Source organism: Antechinus flavipes, chromosome 4, assembly GCF_016432865.1.
Source record: "Antechinus flavipes isolate AdamAnt ecotype Samford, QLD, Australia chromosome 4, AdamAnt_v2, whole genome shotgun sequence".
In the NCBI taxonomy this organism is placed as follows: Eukaryota; Metazoa; Chordata; class Mammalia; order Dasyuromorphia; family Dasyuridae; genus Antechinus; species Antechinus flavipes.
Window position 1 is genome coordinate 474,357,649 of NC_067401.1, and position 16,528 is coordinate 474,374,176.

At 36.6% G+C, this 16,528-nt stretch overlaps 1 protein-coding gene across 2 annotated transcripts in view; it reads right to left on the bottom strand.

The window, feature by feature from the left end:
• Nucleotides 1-16,528, bottom strand: part of ZFYVE9 (zinc finger FYVE-type containing 9) — a 163,249-nt gene that overhangs the window by 72,418 nt on the left and 74,303 nt on the right. For both annotated transcript variants that reach the window (XM_051999696.1, XM_051999695.1), the window contains exon 3: nucleotides 10,703-10,808. In XM_051999696.1, the coding sequence (XP_051855656.1) occupies nucleotides 10,703-10,772 (70 nt within the window). In that variant the 5' untranslated portion in view covers nucleotides 10,773-10,808. The remainder of the gene's footprint in view (nucleotides 1-10,702; nucleotides 10,809-16,528) is intronic.

Below are 16,528 nucleotides of genomic sequence, written 5' to 3' on the forward strand. Positions count from 1 at the left end.
GACATTCATCCTCCCCTTCCTAGATTAGGACAATAGTCTCCCAAGGGGTTTCCTGACACAAATGTCTCCCCACTTCAATCTACCTTATACTCAGCTATCAAACTGATCTTAAGTGAAGGTTTCACTGTGTTCTTTCCTGAACTCAGTCATCTCCAGTAGCTCCTGACTAACTGTAGGAAACAATGGGAAAAAAGTCAAATCCTGTTTTCTGATCGAAATCCTTCATAAATTGCCACTCCCTTTGCATTCTTCTTACACCATACAAATACTCTCTGTGAACTAGTGACATTGACTTCCTTTCTGTTCCTCAAAAACTGCAGCCCATCTCTCTATTCCAAGTATTTTCACTGGCTGTTTCACCTGTCTAGAATGCTTTCCCCCCCTGATTTCTGAAAGGTGACTTCCCAGGCTTCCTTCAAATCCCAGCTAAACTTCTGTCCTAAGCCTTCTCAATTTTAGTGCTTTCTTTATGTTCATTATTTCTAATTTATACTATACATAGCTTATTTCTACATAGTTACTTGCATATTGAATTCTCCATCATATAAGCTCTTAAATGGTACTTAATAAAGTTACTGACATCTTTTTATGTCTTGACTTCACCCATTAGCTCATGTCTTTCTTTTGTTATCTCAAGGGCTTAACACAATGCTTGGCAAAGTGCAAGTGACTATTAAATGTCTGGAGCACAATCAGTGGGATTATACTCCCAGTTAGGACACAGAATGTCTTTGTAGGAATATCACTGGAGGGACAAGCAAAATATAAGAAGATTGGAAAGGGAAGTGGAGATCAGATTATAGAGGGCTTCACAGGATTGCAAAGAAAATCTGAGACCAGTTAGTTCAATCCATGCATGGAAAAAAAAAAAAAAAAAAAAAAAACATCCACTATAACACACTTCTTTAGCCTGAACACCCCCCTGAGGAAAGGAAATCCAAAACCTCTTGAAATAGCTTCCTCAACTTTTGAATGTCTCTAGACATTCTAAAGGGATCAAATCTACAACTTTCACTCTGTGGTTCCTCATTCTGACTTTAAAATCTAAAGGAGAACAAGTTTAAACCTTCTCCATGACAACCCTTCCAATACTTGACCACAGCTATCACTACCCTTCTCCCTAAAGTTCTTTTCTCTAATTCTCTTAACAAATTGTTGTGTGGCAAACTCTAGAAGACTTAAATTACCCTGGCTGCTTTCCTTTAGATACTGTTATGAGCCAAAACTTGAAACAAGGTGATAACTCTATGGAATTGATAGAAACAATGCTTAAGTTAACACCTTTGAGAGTTCACACATTAGTTCACACATTTGGGAGATTTCAGGGTTCAGTATGAAATATCCAAATTCACACCTCCCATAATCCCATTCCCAGAGGAGAAGTCAACCTTTGAGTTTACACCTCTAAAAGAGCATAAAAACAGCTGAGTTCAGTCAGGAGAGTTCAGTTGAAAAAGACTGAGAGGGGAGCATCAGTTGGAGATTGAGAAGCCACGAGTTGGAGTTGAGCTAGAAGCAGAAACTGGAAGAGCTAAAAGACAAGCTGCAAGAGCTCTTGGAACCAAGGAGAGAGAGAGGCGTCTAAGAAAGCTAACCGGGACTAAGGAAAGAGACAATACTTGAAAGAAGAAAATAAACATTTGGATTTTAAGAGCTGGCTGCAGTTGAGGTGATTATTACACAGAATTGAAACTAAGGGTGCCTCCCCAAGAAATCTGCTCCCAGGGAGAACCATCATATTATAAAAAAGAAGAGAACACCACAAGATACTTTCCAGACTATTAAATTTAATCACTTAAAATATAGTACTTAGAAAGTGTTCCAGATGTGGTATGATCAAGGAATAATGCAATAGGCCACAGCCTCTCTTCTACTATCAGACCACTGTATGTCCCTTTTAATCAATCTAACATTATAGAAGGTGGCAGAGTAAAAACAGGGACTCACCAGAACTCTGCAAATCCCTCCCAAACAACATTAAAATAATGCCTCAAAATTGAAGTCTGAAATGGAAGAACAAAATTACAGTTTGAAACAATCTTCTAGTCCAAGACAGCTGAGGTAGTCAGGATGTTCTGCCTCAATGAGTAGAGAATAGAGCTCAGTCCAGCATACACTGTGCCCCCTGCAAGTCAGTAGCAGGTTAGAGTATGTATAATTAATAGCAGTATTTTCCAGGGCTCCTAGCCCACAGATGGTGAGGGGGCAGGACAACTAGTAAAAAGGAAATTACAGGGAACCCTTTACTGGCACGGGGAGTATTGTCCACACATGGTTCCAACTCTTAGTTCTAGGTCACAATCCCAGCATGAGAAGGAGCATGAGCAGGAGTGAGAACACAGGACATAGTTCCAAGGTAGGAAGGAATGTCTGTGATTACTTATAGATCAGAATACAAACCAGGAGTGACCATACCTCTCCTTAGATCATGAAAATAGCAGCATGAAAAGACTGAAGCTTGAGACAGTACCCTCTGCACCTCCAGAGTAGAGGTAAACTTTAACATAAAGTTAAGTCAAGAAATCAGCTGGAAAAATAAGCAAACAACAACAAAAAAATATAATCTAACTATATAAAGTTACTATGGTGACAGGAAAGCACAAGTCACAACTTCAAATAGCTACATGCAAAGCTTCAAAGAAAAATGTGAAATGGTCTCAGGTCCTCCTATTTCCCCTCCCCCCAAAAAAAGAATCCTGAAGAAGCTCAATTTTTAAAATCAAGTAAAAGAAATAGTAGAAAAATTGAGGAAAGAAACTGATGGAAGAAAATCATGAAAAAAGAATCAATAGCTTGGTAAAGAAGGCACCAAAAATACTGAAGAATATAACACCTTAAAAACAGAATAGGCCAAATGGTAAAAGAGGCACAAAAATCCACTGAAAAAAAGAGCTCCTTAAAAAAATTTGATCAAATAGAAAAGGAGGCACAAAAGGTCATTGAAGAAAATAATTCCTTAAAAATCAGAGACATAAAAAACAATAAAATAAAATTTCAAATTTAAAAAAAAATAAAATCATAGCAGCTTTATTGATTGCTATGTTGCACTGCTGACTCATCCTGAACTTAAATTACTGTAAAAATTCAGAGCTATTTGGACTGAATTGTTATTTAGTTGTGTCCATTGCCTCCATTTTTTGCTCATAAAATAAGTTTTCTTAACTCATGTGCAAGACTTTCTATACTTATCATTACTAAACTTTATCTTGGGAGATTTAATCCAACTTTCTAACATGCAGAGCTCTTGTTTTTCTAATCCATTGACTCTTCTAATTGTGTTACATCTGTAATTGGCCAGGCAAGTCTTGCAAACATAAGTAATTCATGAAGATAAAAAATAATTAAAAGCAAAAGAGAATTTTTCAACCTTTGGTAATCAGGGAAAGGAATGTTCAGAGGAAGTTCAGGAGTGATGGTGAAAGGTGAAAGAAACCTTGAAGTAAGGAAAAACTTTTAAACAATAAAAGCTTTCCAAAAATAGGATACATGTCTCAGGAGGTTGTAGGTTCCCTTCTCTTGGAGGATTTCAAGCAGAAACTGAATGATCACTTGTTGATTATGTTGTAGTCGGTATTCCTTTCTTGTAGAGATTAAAATAAATGATCATTGGGGTCTCCAAGTTTCAAATTCGCTGGTTCAGTGATATACTAATACCTTACATAATCTTCGCCTCCCAGCTCATTATACTCAATTCCTGTGACAAATCTTATGATTACCACAGCTACTCTTCTATCCCCATAATCCAGAACACTGAAATTCCTCTCTCTCACAACTACCTCCTGGTCTTCCATCTCTCCCTATACATCACTTTTTCTAAACCTATTCTTGTTTTTTTTTTGTTTGTTTGTTTTTTAATTTTTATTTAATAATTACTTTATATTCACAGAATCCATGCCAGGGTAATTTTTTTACAACATTATCCCTTGCACTCATTTCTGTTCCGATTTTTCCCCTCCCTCCCTCCACCCCCCCCCCCAGATGGCAAGCAGTCCTATATATGTTGGATATGTTGCAGTATATTCTAGATACAATATATGTTTACAGAAGCGAACAGTTCTCTTGTTGCACAGGGAGAATTGGATTCAGAAGGTATAAATAACCCGGGAAGAAAAACAAAAATGTAGATAGCTCACATTCGTTTCCCAGTGTTCTTTCTTTGGGTGTAGCTGCTTCTGTCCATCATTTATCAATTGAAACTGAGTCTTTGTCAAAGAAATCCACTTCCATCAGAATACCTCCTCATACAATATCGTTGTCGAAGTATAAAGTGATCTCCTGGTTCTGCTCATTTCACTTAGCATCAGTTCGTGTAAGTCTCTCCAAGCCTCTCTGTATTCATCCTGCTGGTCATTTCTTACAGAACAATAATATTCCATAACATTCATATACCACAATTTACCCAGCCATTCTCCAATTGATGGGCATCTATTGAATTTCCAGTTTCTAGTCACTACAAACAGCGCTGCCACTAACATTTTGGCACATACAGGTCCCTTCCCCTTCTTTAGTATCTCTTTGGGATATAAGCCCAATAGAAACACTGCTGGATCAAAGGGTATGCACATTTTGATAACTTTTTGGGCATAATTCCAGATTGCTCTCCAGAGTGGTTGGATTTGTTCACAACTCCACCAACAATGCATCAGCGCCCCAGTTTTCCCGCATCCCTTCCAACATTCATCATTATTTTTTCCTGTCATCTTAGCCAATCTGACAGGTGTGTAGTGGTATCTCAGAGTTGTCTTAATTTGCATTTCTCTGATCAATAATGATTTGGAACACTCTTTCATATGAGTGGTAATAGTTTCAATTTCATCCTCTGAAAATTGTCTGTTCATATCCTTTGACCATTTATCAATTGGAGAATGGCTTGATTTCTTATAAATTAGGGTCAGTTCTCTATATATTTTGGAAATGAGGCCTTTATCAGAACCTTTAACTGTAAAGATGTTTTCCCAGTTTGTTGCTTCCCTTCTAATCTTGTTTGCATTAGTTCTGTTTGTACAAAGGCTTTTTAATTTGATATAATCAAAATTTTCTATTTTGTGATCAGTAATGGTCTCTAGTTCATCTTTGGTCACAAATTTCTTTCTCCTCCACAAGTCTGAGAGATAAACTATCCTATGTTCCTCTAATTTATTTATAATCTCGTTCTTTATGCCTAGGTCATGGACCCATTTTGATCTTATCTTGATATATGGTGTTAAGTGGGTCCTTGCCTAATTTCTGCCATATTAATTTCCAGTTATCCCAGCAGTTTTTATCAAATAATGAATTCTTATCCCAAAAGTTAGGATCTTTGGGTTTGTCAAACACTAGATTGCTATAGTTGACTATTCTGTCTTGTGAACCTAACCTTTTCCACTGATCAACAAATCTATTTCTTAGCCAATACCAAATGGTTTTGGTGACTGCTGCTTTATAATATAATTTTAGATCAGGTACAGCTAGGCCACCTTCATTTGATTTTTTTTTCATTAATTCCCTTGAGATTCTCGACTTTTTATTGTTCCATATGAATTTTGTTGTTATTTTTTCTAGATCATTAAAATATTTTCTTGGAAGTCTGATTGGTATAGCGCTAAATAAATAGATTAGTTTAGGGAGTATTGTCATCTTTATTATGTTCGCTCGGCCGATCCAAGAGCACTTAATATTTTTCCAATTATTTAAGTCTGACTTTATTTGTGTGGAGACTTTTTTATAATTTTGCTCATATAATTCCTGACTTTCCTTTGGTAGATAGATTCCCAAATATTTTATGGTATCAACAGTTATTCTGAATGGAATTTCTCTTTGTATCTCTTGCTGTTGGGTTATGTTGGTGATGTATAAAAATGCTGAGGATTTATGGGGATTTATTTTGTAGCCAGCTACTTTGCTAAAATTATGAATTATTTCTAATAGCTTTTTAGTAGAATCTCTGGGTCTAGACCTATTCTTTATCCTAACTGCAAATCCATACAAATAGAACCAGGAGTAATGAGTAGAAATTGCAAAGGATTTGTTATCAAGATAAACTTCCTAAAATAAAAGCTATTCAAAAGTGAAATAGGCTATCCGAGGAGGTGGTGAATTTGCCTCAATGGAAGCTTCAGAAGAAGCTTTGTGATCGCTCTGCAGTGGGAATGGGCTGTACTAAATGCTTACTGAGGCCCCTTTTAATTCTGAAATTCCATAATTCTGTGAATTTTGCTAAAGGAAGACGGAAAATGACAGGGACCAATACAAATTTAATATCTATCATCAACTGGGTCCTCAATGATAAATAGCAACTCTTGCTCTTCTCTGACTAAATATGAAAAGCCTCAGTAGTTTTTTCAAGCCTTCCCCTTTGTCCCCAAGTCTTCTATACTATTCCCTATCCCCCACCTCTGGGGAGGTATTTGCTTTCTTGCTCACCCAAAAAAGACACTCTTCACCATTAATTCCTGCTTTTTTTGTTTTACTTGACTATCCATTTTTACATACATACATACATAGTCAAGTAAAAAAAGTACCATTCAAAGTCTTCAATATCATTCTCTTCTCTTTTGATCTAGTCTCTGGAAAGAACGATGTCTTTCTCTGTACTAAGGCAAACCCTTCTACTTGTATCTTTGAAACTGTCCTGTCCCAACTCCTCTGGAACTTGACCCTTCAATATTTGTTCTCTGGGATCAAGAGTACTCATAAAACTGTCTTTTATAATGTCTATTCCATATTATATTATTCAAATATCTAAAATTAATTTGATGGTCTTCTCTAAATCTCCATTTTTCTTTGAAAATTTTAAATAAGGTATAGAATCAAAGCTTAATTCTAATGTAAATAGTAGCTATTGTTATTATTTTAGACCTGTCTACAGCACATAACATAGATGACCGCACTCTCTTCCCAGAAACTTTCTCCTGGTTCTGTCTGAACATTCTCTTCTAAAAACCTAGGCCAGTTTGATCATTATTCATGTTATTCCCCTGCTCATAGATGTCACCCAAAGCTCTATCCAGCTTTGTCTAAAACCCTCTCTTTAATAATTTTATCAATTCTCATGGATTCAATAAGAATCAGGCAGATTTCTCCCAGGTATACAAATTTAGCTTTCCTCTCTCTTTTGAACTCAAATCCTACTACTCCAATTACCAGATGAACATACCCACTGAGGGCCCCTAATTACCTTACACTCAACAGTTCCAAAATAGAACTTTTTGTCTTCCACTTTAAAACTATCACTCCTCCATATTTCCCTACTTCTGTTAAGGACATCATTCTTTTTTCTTCTTCTTTGTTACACACGTATATACGAAAGTAAAACAAATTTCAGCATTGCTCATGTCCTAAAAATAGATCTCATTTTGCATTCTGAGTCCTTCACCTCTTTAACAGGAAATAGATAACATGTTTCATCATAACTCTTGTAAAATTGGGGTTGGTCATCATGCTGAACAGAGTTCCTAAATCTTTTAAAGTAGAGACAAACATCCATTCACTCATCTAGTCATTCATTCAGCTTAGCATTTCAAGTTTTTCTTAATCAGGTCATCCTCTGCCATTCCAGCTTTTTACCTGTTACTCCTCTTCATGGATTTGGCATCCCAGACCAAACTGTCTATGCTATTTTCAGTTCCTGTCTCTAGACATGCTTCTGCACAGTCCATGCCCCATAACTGCTATTGATTTCACTTTTACCTCATAGAATTTCCAGCATCTCTCAGGACTAGGTTTATGTGCTGCTACTTCCTAGGGAAAATCTGTTCTAACTGCCTAATCATTGGTATTCCTGGCCATGTTAAACCATCATTACAGCCTTATCTATTCACACAAGGTATCTTAATGTAAGCTACCTGAAGGCAGACATTATTTGTTCATTTTTGGTTTTATATCTCATTTTATTCCACTACCCAACAGAGTGCCTGGTATATCACAGGCTTATTGAACTGAATCCATCTGAAGTAATGCTGACCTGGGAAAATGGTTTGCTTCTGGGTTTTGAGGTAAATTCTGGCATATACTGATCAAATATCAATGGCCAGAATAGAACCTAGACTTAGGAATTCTGAGTTCAGTTCTGGCTCTGATATTAATTGCGATCACTATGAGTCACTTAATCTTTCTGGCACAATACTGAGTTCAAATTCAGTCTTAGACACTTTCCCTGGTCAGGGTTCATAACTTCTCTCATCACTAAATTAAGGATATTCTTCTGTGAAAAGAAAACAAAAAATACTTATACTACTTCCTTCACAGGATGAGATGTTGAGAACAAATCTTTTATAATAAGCCTTAAAGTACTTTTTAAACAAACATGAGCTTTTATAATCAAACTTAGAGTTGCCTATACTAAGTCAGATCTGCAACCCCAGTGTCCCTATAGGTCATGCTGAATGTTTTCTACCCCTTAGGCTGAAGCCTCAAAATAACTGAAAGCTTATGCACACTCCTGGAGCTACTAATTAATTAGATTTCTCTGTCTAGGCCAGTTCTAAACTTATAGGGTTTGATTAAAACAACATTTCTCTTGCTGACTTGCTATATTCTGCTCCTAGTGAATAATGACTAGAAAAAATAGGAATAGTATAGATAGATGCTTTGGGGACAAAACAGCCAATAACTTTAATAATCTAGTGTTTGACAAACCCAAACACCCCAGTTTTTGGGATAAGAACTCATTATTTGACAAAAATTGCAGGGAAAATTAGAAATAAGTATGGCAGAAACTAGGCCTTGACCCACACTTAACACCGTACACCAAGATAAGGTCAAAATGGGTTCATGACCTAGGCATAAAGAATGAGATTATAAATAAATTGGAAGAGCATAGGATAGTTTACCTCTCAGACCTGTGGAAGAGGGAGGAATTTATGACCAAAGAAGAACTAGAGATCACTATTGACCACAAAATAGAAAATTTTGATTATATCAAATTGAAAAGTTTTTGTACAAACAAAACAAATACAGACAAGATTAGAAGAGAAACAATAAACTGGGAAAACATTTTTACAGTCAAAGGTTCTGATAAAGGCCTCATTTCCAAAATATATAGAGAATTGACTCTAATTTATAAGAAATCAAGTCATTCTCCAATTGATAAATGGTCAAAGGAGATGAACAGACAATTCTCAGACGAAGAAATTAAAACTATTCCTAGTCATATGAAAATATGCTCCAAATCATTATTAATCAGAGAAATGAAAATTAAGACCACTCTGAGATACAGTGCACTACATACCTGTCAGATTGGCTAGAGTGATAGGTAAAGATAATGCGGAATATTGGAGGGGATGTGGGAAAACAGGGACACTGATACACTGCTGATGGAATTGTGAACACATCCAGCCATTCTGGAGAGCAATTTGGAACTCTGCTCAAAAAGTTATCAAACTGTGCATCCCCTTTGATCCAGCAGTGTTTCTACTGGGCTTATACCTCAAAGAGATACTAAAGAAGGGAAAGGGACCTGTATGTGCCAAAATGTTTGTGGCAGCCCTGTTTGTAGTGGCTAGAAGCTGGAAAATGAATAAATGCCCATCAATTGGAGAATGGTTGAGTAAATTGTGGTATGTGAACATTATGGAATATTATTGTTCTGTAAGGAATGACCAGCAGAATACAGAGAGGACTGGCGAGACTTACATGAACTGATGCTGAGTGAAATGAGCATAACCAGGAGATCATTATATACCTCAACAACGATACTGTTTGAGGATGTATTCTGATGGAAGTGGATCTCTTGGATAAAGAGAGCTAATTCAGTTTCAATTGATCAAGGATGGACAGAAGCAGCTACACCCAAAGAAAGAACACTGGGAAATGAATATAAACTGCTTGCATTTTTGTTTTTCTTCCTGGATTATTTCTACCTTCTGAATCCAATTCTCCCTGTGCAACAAGAGAACTGTTTGGTTCTGCACACGTATATTGGATCTAGGATATATTGTAACCTATATAACATGTAAAGGACTGCTTGCCATCTGGGGGAGGGGGTGGAGGGAGGGAGGGGAAAAATCGGACAGAAGTGAGTGCAAGGGATAATGCTGTAAAAAATTACCCTGGCATGGGTTCTGTCAATAAAAAGTTATTTAAAAAAAAAAAAGATAGATGCTTTGGGATATTGTGTTTTATGATATATATGATATAAACGTTATCCTTTTAAATAATTCTGAGTTTGCTCAAGTGATCCAAAAGAGTATACCATCAATTTGTAAACTCATACAGTGAACACTGTGATTGGGTAACTACTCAAGTATTATCCTCATTTCCCAATATATTTTGCTTCTACTCTCCCCCTCCCCCAAAATGGAATCTTCTCTTATCACATTGAGAAAAAATAATTAAGCAAAAGTAACTGAACTAGGGTTTTTTTCTGACAATGAATACTGGATGCCCACTGACCTCCACATCTCTACCAAGAAGAGGGATGTATGTTTCATCGTGTATAACTGGTACCAGGATTAGCTAGGACAACTAATCTGTGGGACCACCTTCCTTTTATATTCATCTATTTTAGCAAATATCCTCATGACAGCAATTCACACATGTAGGCAGCTCGCATCCAAAAAAAGGCAATCAAAGAAAAGTTGATTTTTGCAAGTTTAGGAAATGCAAGCAAGAGTTTTTGCTTCATTGCTCCCTGGTTTTCTAAAGACTGCTGCATTGCTTTACAATGCCCTGACATCATCTCTTTGTGGTATATATGGGCTTAGATGCCAAAGGAAATGCTCACCTTCGTTCTGTTCAAATTCATCTAAAACCTTGTCCAGGTTGTATGCCTCTGCTTGGAAATAGTTCTCCATTGGTCAGAAAGCACCACTCAAGTGACTTTTTTAAACCTGAAAGGCAAAACAAAATCAAGAGTTTGTATTGAATTTGGCATCAGTACATACAACAATATGCAAGCCCAAGTCAGACAAGAATAAATTTGTTTGTAATCTATATAAAAATAGGGGAGAAGTTGAAACATTTTCTAAATCAATGACAATTATTTCCAAATGATCAAAACAAATTCTCCATGCCATGATTCTCGTCTAGGAGCTAGAAAAGCTCTCTATACCAGACACCATCCTGTTCTCAGACATTTCTCTAATCATTAACTTGCATTGTTCCCAAAACATAGTGCTCTCTACAGAGGAAGAGCCCATCCAAGCACTTTTAAATACCAATTAAAATATTCACTCCATCATGTCATATCTGATGCCTCCAAAAGGTGATAACCATTTCTCCCCCTAAGTTTTTTAAATTAAATCATTAGATCTTGTAACAAATATTCATAATCAAGCAAAATAAATTCTCAAATTAGCCATGGCTAGAAATGTGTCTTTCATTTTAAGTCCTCCTAGGAGGTCTCCCATATGGTGTAACAGAGTACTATGTACCTCTCTGAGACATTTAACTAAGCTGGGTTTTATTAGTTGTTTATATATGTATAAAAGGAAAACTTCCAGAGGGCTTATGAAGAGACAGAGAGAAAAAGAACACGAGATAAGGTATGGATGAAGCCATAAATTGTATTTATCATGTATTATATATCTCTTTATTTGGGATGTTTTCCACATCAGTAAAATCACAAATCTAGCCAGTATATCTCTCTCCCTTTCTTCTCCCTGCGGTCCTCGCTTCCCCTTCCCACCAAGCACAGTGCATGATACATAATTATTGTTTAAACTTAATGTCTAAGAAAGGAAACTGAACTATCACTCATCTATAAATAAACAAGCTAAATCTCCACTAAATGAAAACTAGTGGTATAAAACAGAAATGCATTTTCAACCTATAAAGTTCAAATAAAAAACAAACACCAAACATCTAATTTGGATTTATTTTTCTTTTTGGTCTAGATTTGTAATTAAATCAGCATGGGGAACCCTGAGAGGCAAAACACTGATAGAAACCAAAATCTAGTATATAATTTGTAATGTTAAGAAAGTTGTTTTAGGTCACTTGCAGATTATCACATAGCTAAAAGTGACTAAAATGCCTATAATCACTGACATAGAGATCACTTTGTTAGGCATATACCCCCAAGGAGGTCAACTGATTTTTTTTCCCCAAAAGTCCCAATTAGAACAAAGTACTTATAGCAGCATTTTTGAATTCTCAAAGAATTAGAAACAAAACATCAACTAGAGGATGGCTAAACAACATGTGCTACAAGAATGTAAAAAAGTTACAGTGCTATAATAAATGATAAATATGATATCTACAGAGAGAAACAGGGGAATTGATGCAAAATAAAGGAGAATCAGAAAAATAATATACACACAATTATTAAATCATATAAAATGAAAGAACAACAAAACAAAGCTAAATATTATGAAATGATCATGACTAAGTTTTGCCCCAAAAGAAGAGATATGAGAATATACCTTTCTGATTTCTTTAAAAGAGACAGTGGACTATAGGAATCGAATCTTACATATGTTGAACTTTGTTGATTTTTTTTCTCCCTCTTTTCTAAACTAACATCTCTGGGAAAAGGATAGAGGTGAAATCATATTCAGAAATGATAGTGGTTTTCAAAAAAAGATACTGATAAATTATTGCTGTTTTTTTAAAAGCACAGCAATAGACTGTGACTGTCTCCAGAATCATAATGGAGCAATTATATTTTATCATTGGTAAATATTCAACTAATATATTTCTATGTGTCAAGGATCCAAGAACTCATTAATAGGGGTTTTCCCTTGACCAGACAGGGAAAGCAGTTCTTCATAACTTAAAGTTCCTTTCTTAATTCTTTATCTTTATTAACCTCTCTGTAGAACATAGCACTATTGATTATCTTCCTCAGGAGCCTCTCTCCTCTCTTTGTTTCCATAGGTCAACTCCTGGTGTTCCTGCTACCTATAAGACTGCTCCTTCTGACAATCCTTTACTGGTTCATCATCCATGTCACAACCACAAACTGTGTATATTTCTCTACAAAGTACTGGTTCTCTTTTCTTTCTCTAAACTCTCCCCTGGGAGGACCACATTCATTCCCATTCATCATCTCTGATGACTTAAGAGATCTAGACAACCAATCCTAGTTTTTCTCCTGAATTCTAGTCTCATCTCTCCCCAAGTCAGTTGGCTTCAGAAAGGGCCTAGAAACAAGTGATATGATGTTTGCTGCTCAACAACTCTTGGAGAAACACTGGGAGGAGAATATAGGACTGCATACAATATCAATAGATCTAACAAAGGAAGCACTATCAATCTTTTTTTTTTTTTTAACACTTTAAAAATATTTATTAAACTCCTGCTACTGATAAGCAAGAATTAGAGATATGAAGATATTACACACATCCTGCTCTTGAGGAATGGAAACACTATCAGTCTTAAGGAAAATTATGGCAATAACTGGTTGTCTGTAGAAGCTCCTCAATATTTTATGTCAGTTCCAGGACAACCTATTTTCATGGATTGTGGATGGCGGACAACAAGCTTGCACTTTCCCAGTCACCAATGGATTCAAGTGAGACTGTGTTTGTTCTTCTGCTTTTTAGCATGTTTTCAGTGATGCTGCTGGACGCCTTCAATGAGGATGGAAACAGCATTGAGTTCATCTACCACAATGACAGTGAATTATTTAACTTAAAAGGGCTACAAGCTAAGACTAAAGTGGAGGGAGAGTTGGCATACAACTTTCTGTTTGCAGATGACTGTGTACTCAATGCAGCCTCTGAGATTGCAGTTCAACAAAGATCAACTTTCTGCCACTTGTGCTAATTTTGGCCTGACAATTAACCCAATGAAACAGAGATTCTTCATTAGCAAACACCATATCATCTATATATGGAAGCACCAGTTATAGTCAATGGAGAAATTCTGAATATGGTGGATAACTCACTTACTTTATCAGTATACTTTCCAGGGATGTACACAAGAGATGATGAGGTTCATACATATATTGCCAGAGCTAGCTCAGAGTCTGGGAGGCTCTGAAGGAAAGTGTGGGAGAGAAGTATCAGATTATGAAACTGAACTGCTTCCATTTGAGTTGTCTTAGGAAGGAAGATCCTGAAGATCACTTGGCAAGACGAAGTATTGCATATTTAGATCCTTTCTTGAGCTGAGGTGCCAAGCACTCAAACTCTACTACAAAGGGCACAACTCTGACAGGCTGGGTTTTTGAATGTCAAATGTAACATTTGCCTAAAAGAATCACTGAATAACTTGAAAACCATGAACAACAAAAAAGAAAAGGGGCCAAGCATAAAATTTCAAGAAATCTTAAAAGAAAAATACCTAAATTTCCCAGAAGAAGGGGGCAAAGTAAAAATAGAAAGAACCCACTAGTCACTTCTGAATGATACTTCACAATGAAAAATCCCAGGAATATCACAACCCCAATCCAGAGCTTCCAGGTCAAAGAAATAATACAACAAATCACCAGAAAGAAAGAATTCAAGTACCAAGGAGCCATAGTGAGAATCACACAAGATTTAACAGCTACACTATAAAAAAGGGGAGAACTTGGAATACTTATATTCTATAAGACAAACTCACTTAAACTAAATATAATCCTATTGTGGGAGGAAACAACTGAAGATAAATCAGAGTGGAGATGAGAAAGGGGTGATCTACTGGAAAAGATGGGATAGAATAAGGTCACTTGTCTATGTAGAATGGCAAGGTTGAGAAGACACTTCTTCATGTAAGACAAGAGTAAGTTAGAGGAGGAGATGATAGAAGACATTTGAGTGATGTAAGAAGATGCAGAAGAAAGGAACTCTTGATGAATGGCCTCGATTTTTCCAGTAAAATATGAAGCAGAGTTGTTGGCTGAGAGGGTGGAAACAGGTGGTGAGTTTAATCTCTGCTCTCTCTTCTCCCCTCTACCTTCTTTCTTCTCCATCTTAAGAGACACACAAGAGGCAACAAGTACCAGGTCTAGTTTGCCACAACAACTCCAAAAGACATGTAATGGAGAGTCATTCTCTTCCAGAGAGAAAGCTATGGAAACTCAATGTGAATCACAACATAGTATTTTCACCTTTGTTGTTTGTTTTCTTATTTTTTTTCTCATTTGATCTGATTTTTCTTAAGCAGTATGATAAATATAGAAATATGTTTAGAAGAATTACACATGTTTAACCTATATTGAATTACTTATGGTCTACTGTAATGTGGCTAGCTTTCTGGAGGTCCATCTGAAGGGCCTTGGTCTCAGCAGGACAGTCACCAGAGGATGGTCAGGAATAGAGTCTAAAGTCTTTATTCCTGAGTCTTGAGTGTCTCCTTCCCAGTCTGTTCACGCTATGTACCCAGTTCCCTCAGCCCTTAAATACCCTATTACAATTACATCATTACAGCATACTGAGTATGTGTGAACTAGAGAACCATGACATCACCATACTAAGTACTAAGTATATGTAAACTAGAAAACTATCATCTCATCAATCACAATGAGTTAACACCCTGCTGTATCTTTGTTTCAAGGATACTTCTCCAGAGTTCCGGCCCTCCAGAGTCTAGGGGAGGAGGGTGGGAGGGAAGGAGAAAAATTTGAAACACAAGGTTTGCAAGGGTGAATGTTGAAAACTATCTTTGCATTTATTTTGGAAAATAAAAAAATAATTATTATTAAATAAATAAATGTTAGCTGCCACAATCTTGAGCCATGCTCAAAAAGGACTAATTCTTGTGGATCAAGAATTCTCCTCCCCCCACCCCACTACTAACAACACCAATCGTCAAATTCCTAGTGACAAGCCCCTGATCAAGAGCCCTGGGATTAAACCATGAACATTGCTTCTAGCTCAGTCCCAATTACAATCATCCAGGGATACAACCCCTGGATTGATGCTGCACAGCAAATGATTCTGCAGGAATTTCATCTTCGTACTTTCCCAGAGCTATAGTTATTGATGACCCAAAAAACAGCTATCACCACTCAAGTCCTTGGCACTGTCAAATGTTTCAATATTCAGAACTGACATGATAATAGCTAGCATTTACAATGCCTTTTTTGCTGAGGCAATTGGAGTTAAGTGACACACAGCTAGGAAGTGTTAAGTGTCTGAGGCCAAATTTGAACTCAAGTCCTCCGGACTCCAGGGCTGGTACTCTATTCATTGCGCCATCTAGCTGCCTTTTGTGCTTTAAATTTTGTCTCTTATTTGAAACTCACAAAAATCCTATACCATAGGTGTTATTACTGTCCCCATTTTCAGATGAGGTAATGGGGCAAGAGAGGTTAAGAAATTTGCCAAGAAACCCCAGCTAGCAAATGTGTGTGAATGGATTAGAAATCTTTGTATTCCCAGAACACAGGAAATGGCACATGGCCCTTGTGCATTAACTCATTGATGGTTCACTTTCCAAATGCCCACAATGAATAAAAGTGGAGGTAGGAAGTCCAGGTCCTCTGAATCCAGATCCAGTGCTCTTCCCACTGAACCCAACTGTCTTCATACTTTGCTCAATAAATAACTTATGAGGTGTTCGGGGAGAACTCACCCCTCTGTTGTAAAGATTTGCTAAGTCTTTTTTTAGGGCTATTACCTTTGGATACGTTTGGATAAATTCTTGATTCTTGGATAAATAACATGATTCACTCAACTCTCAC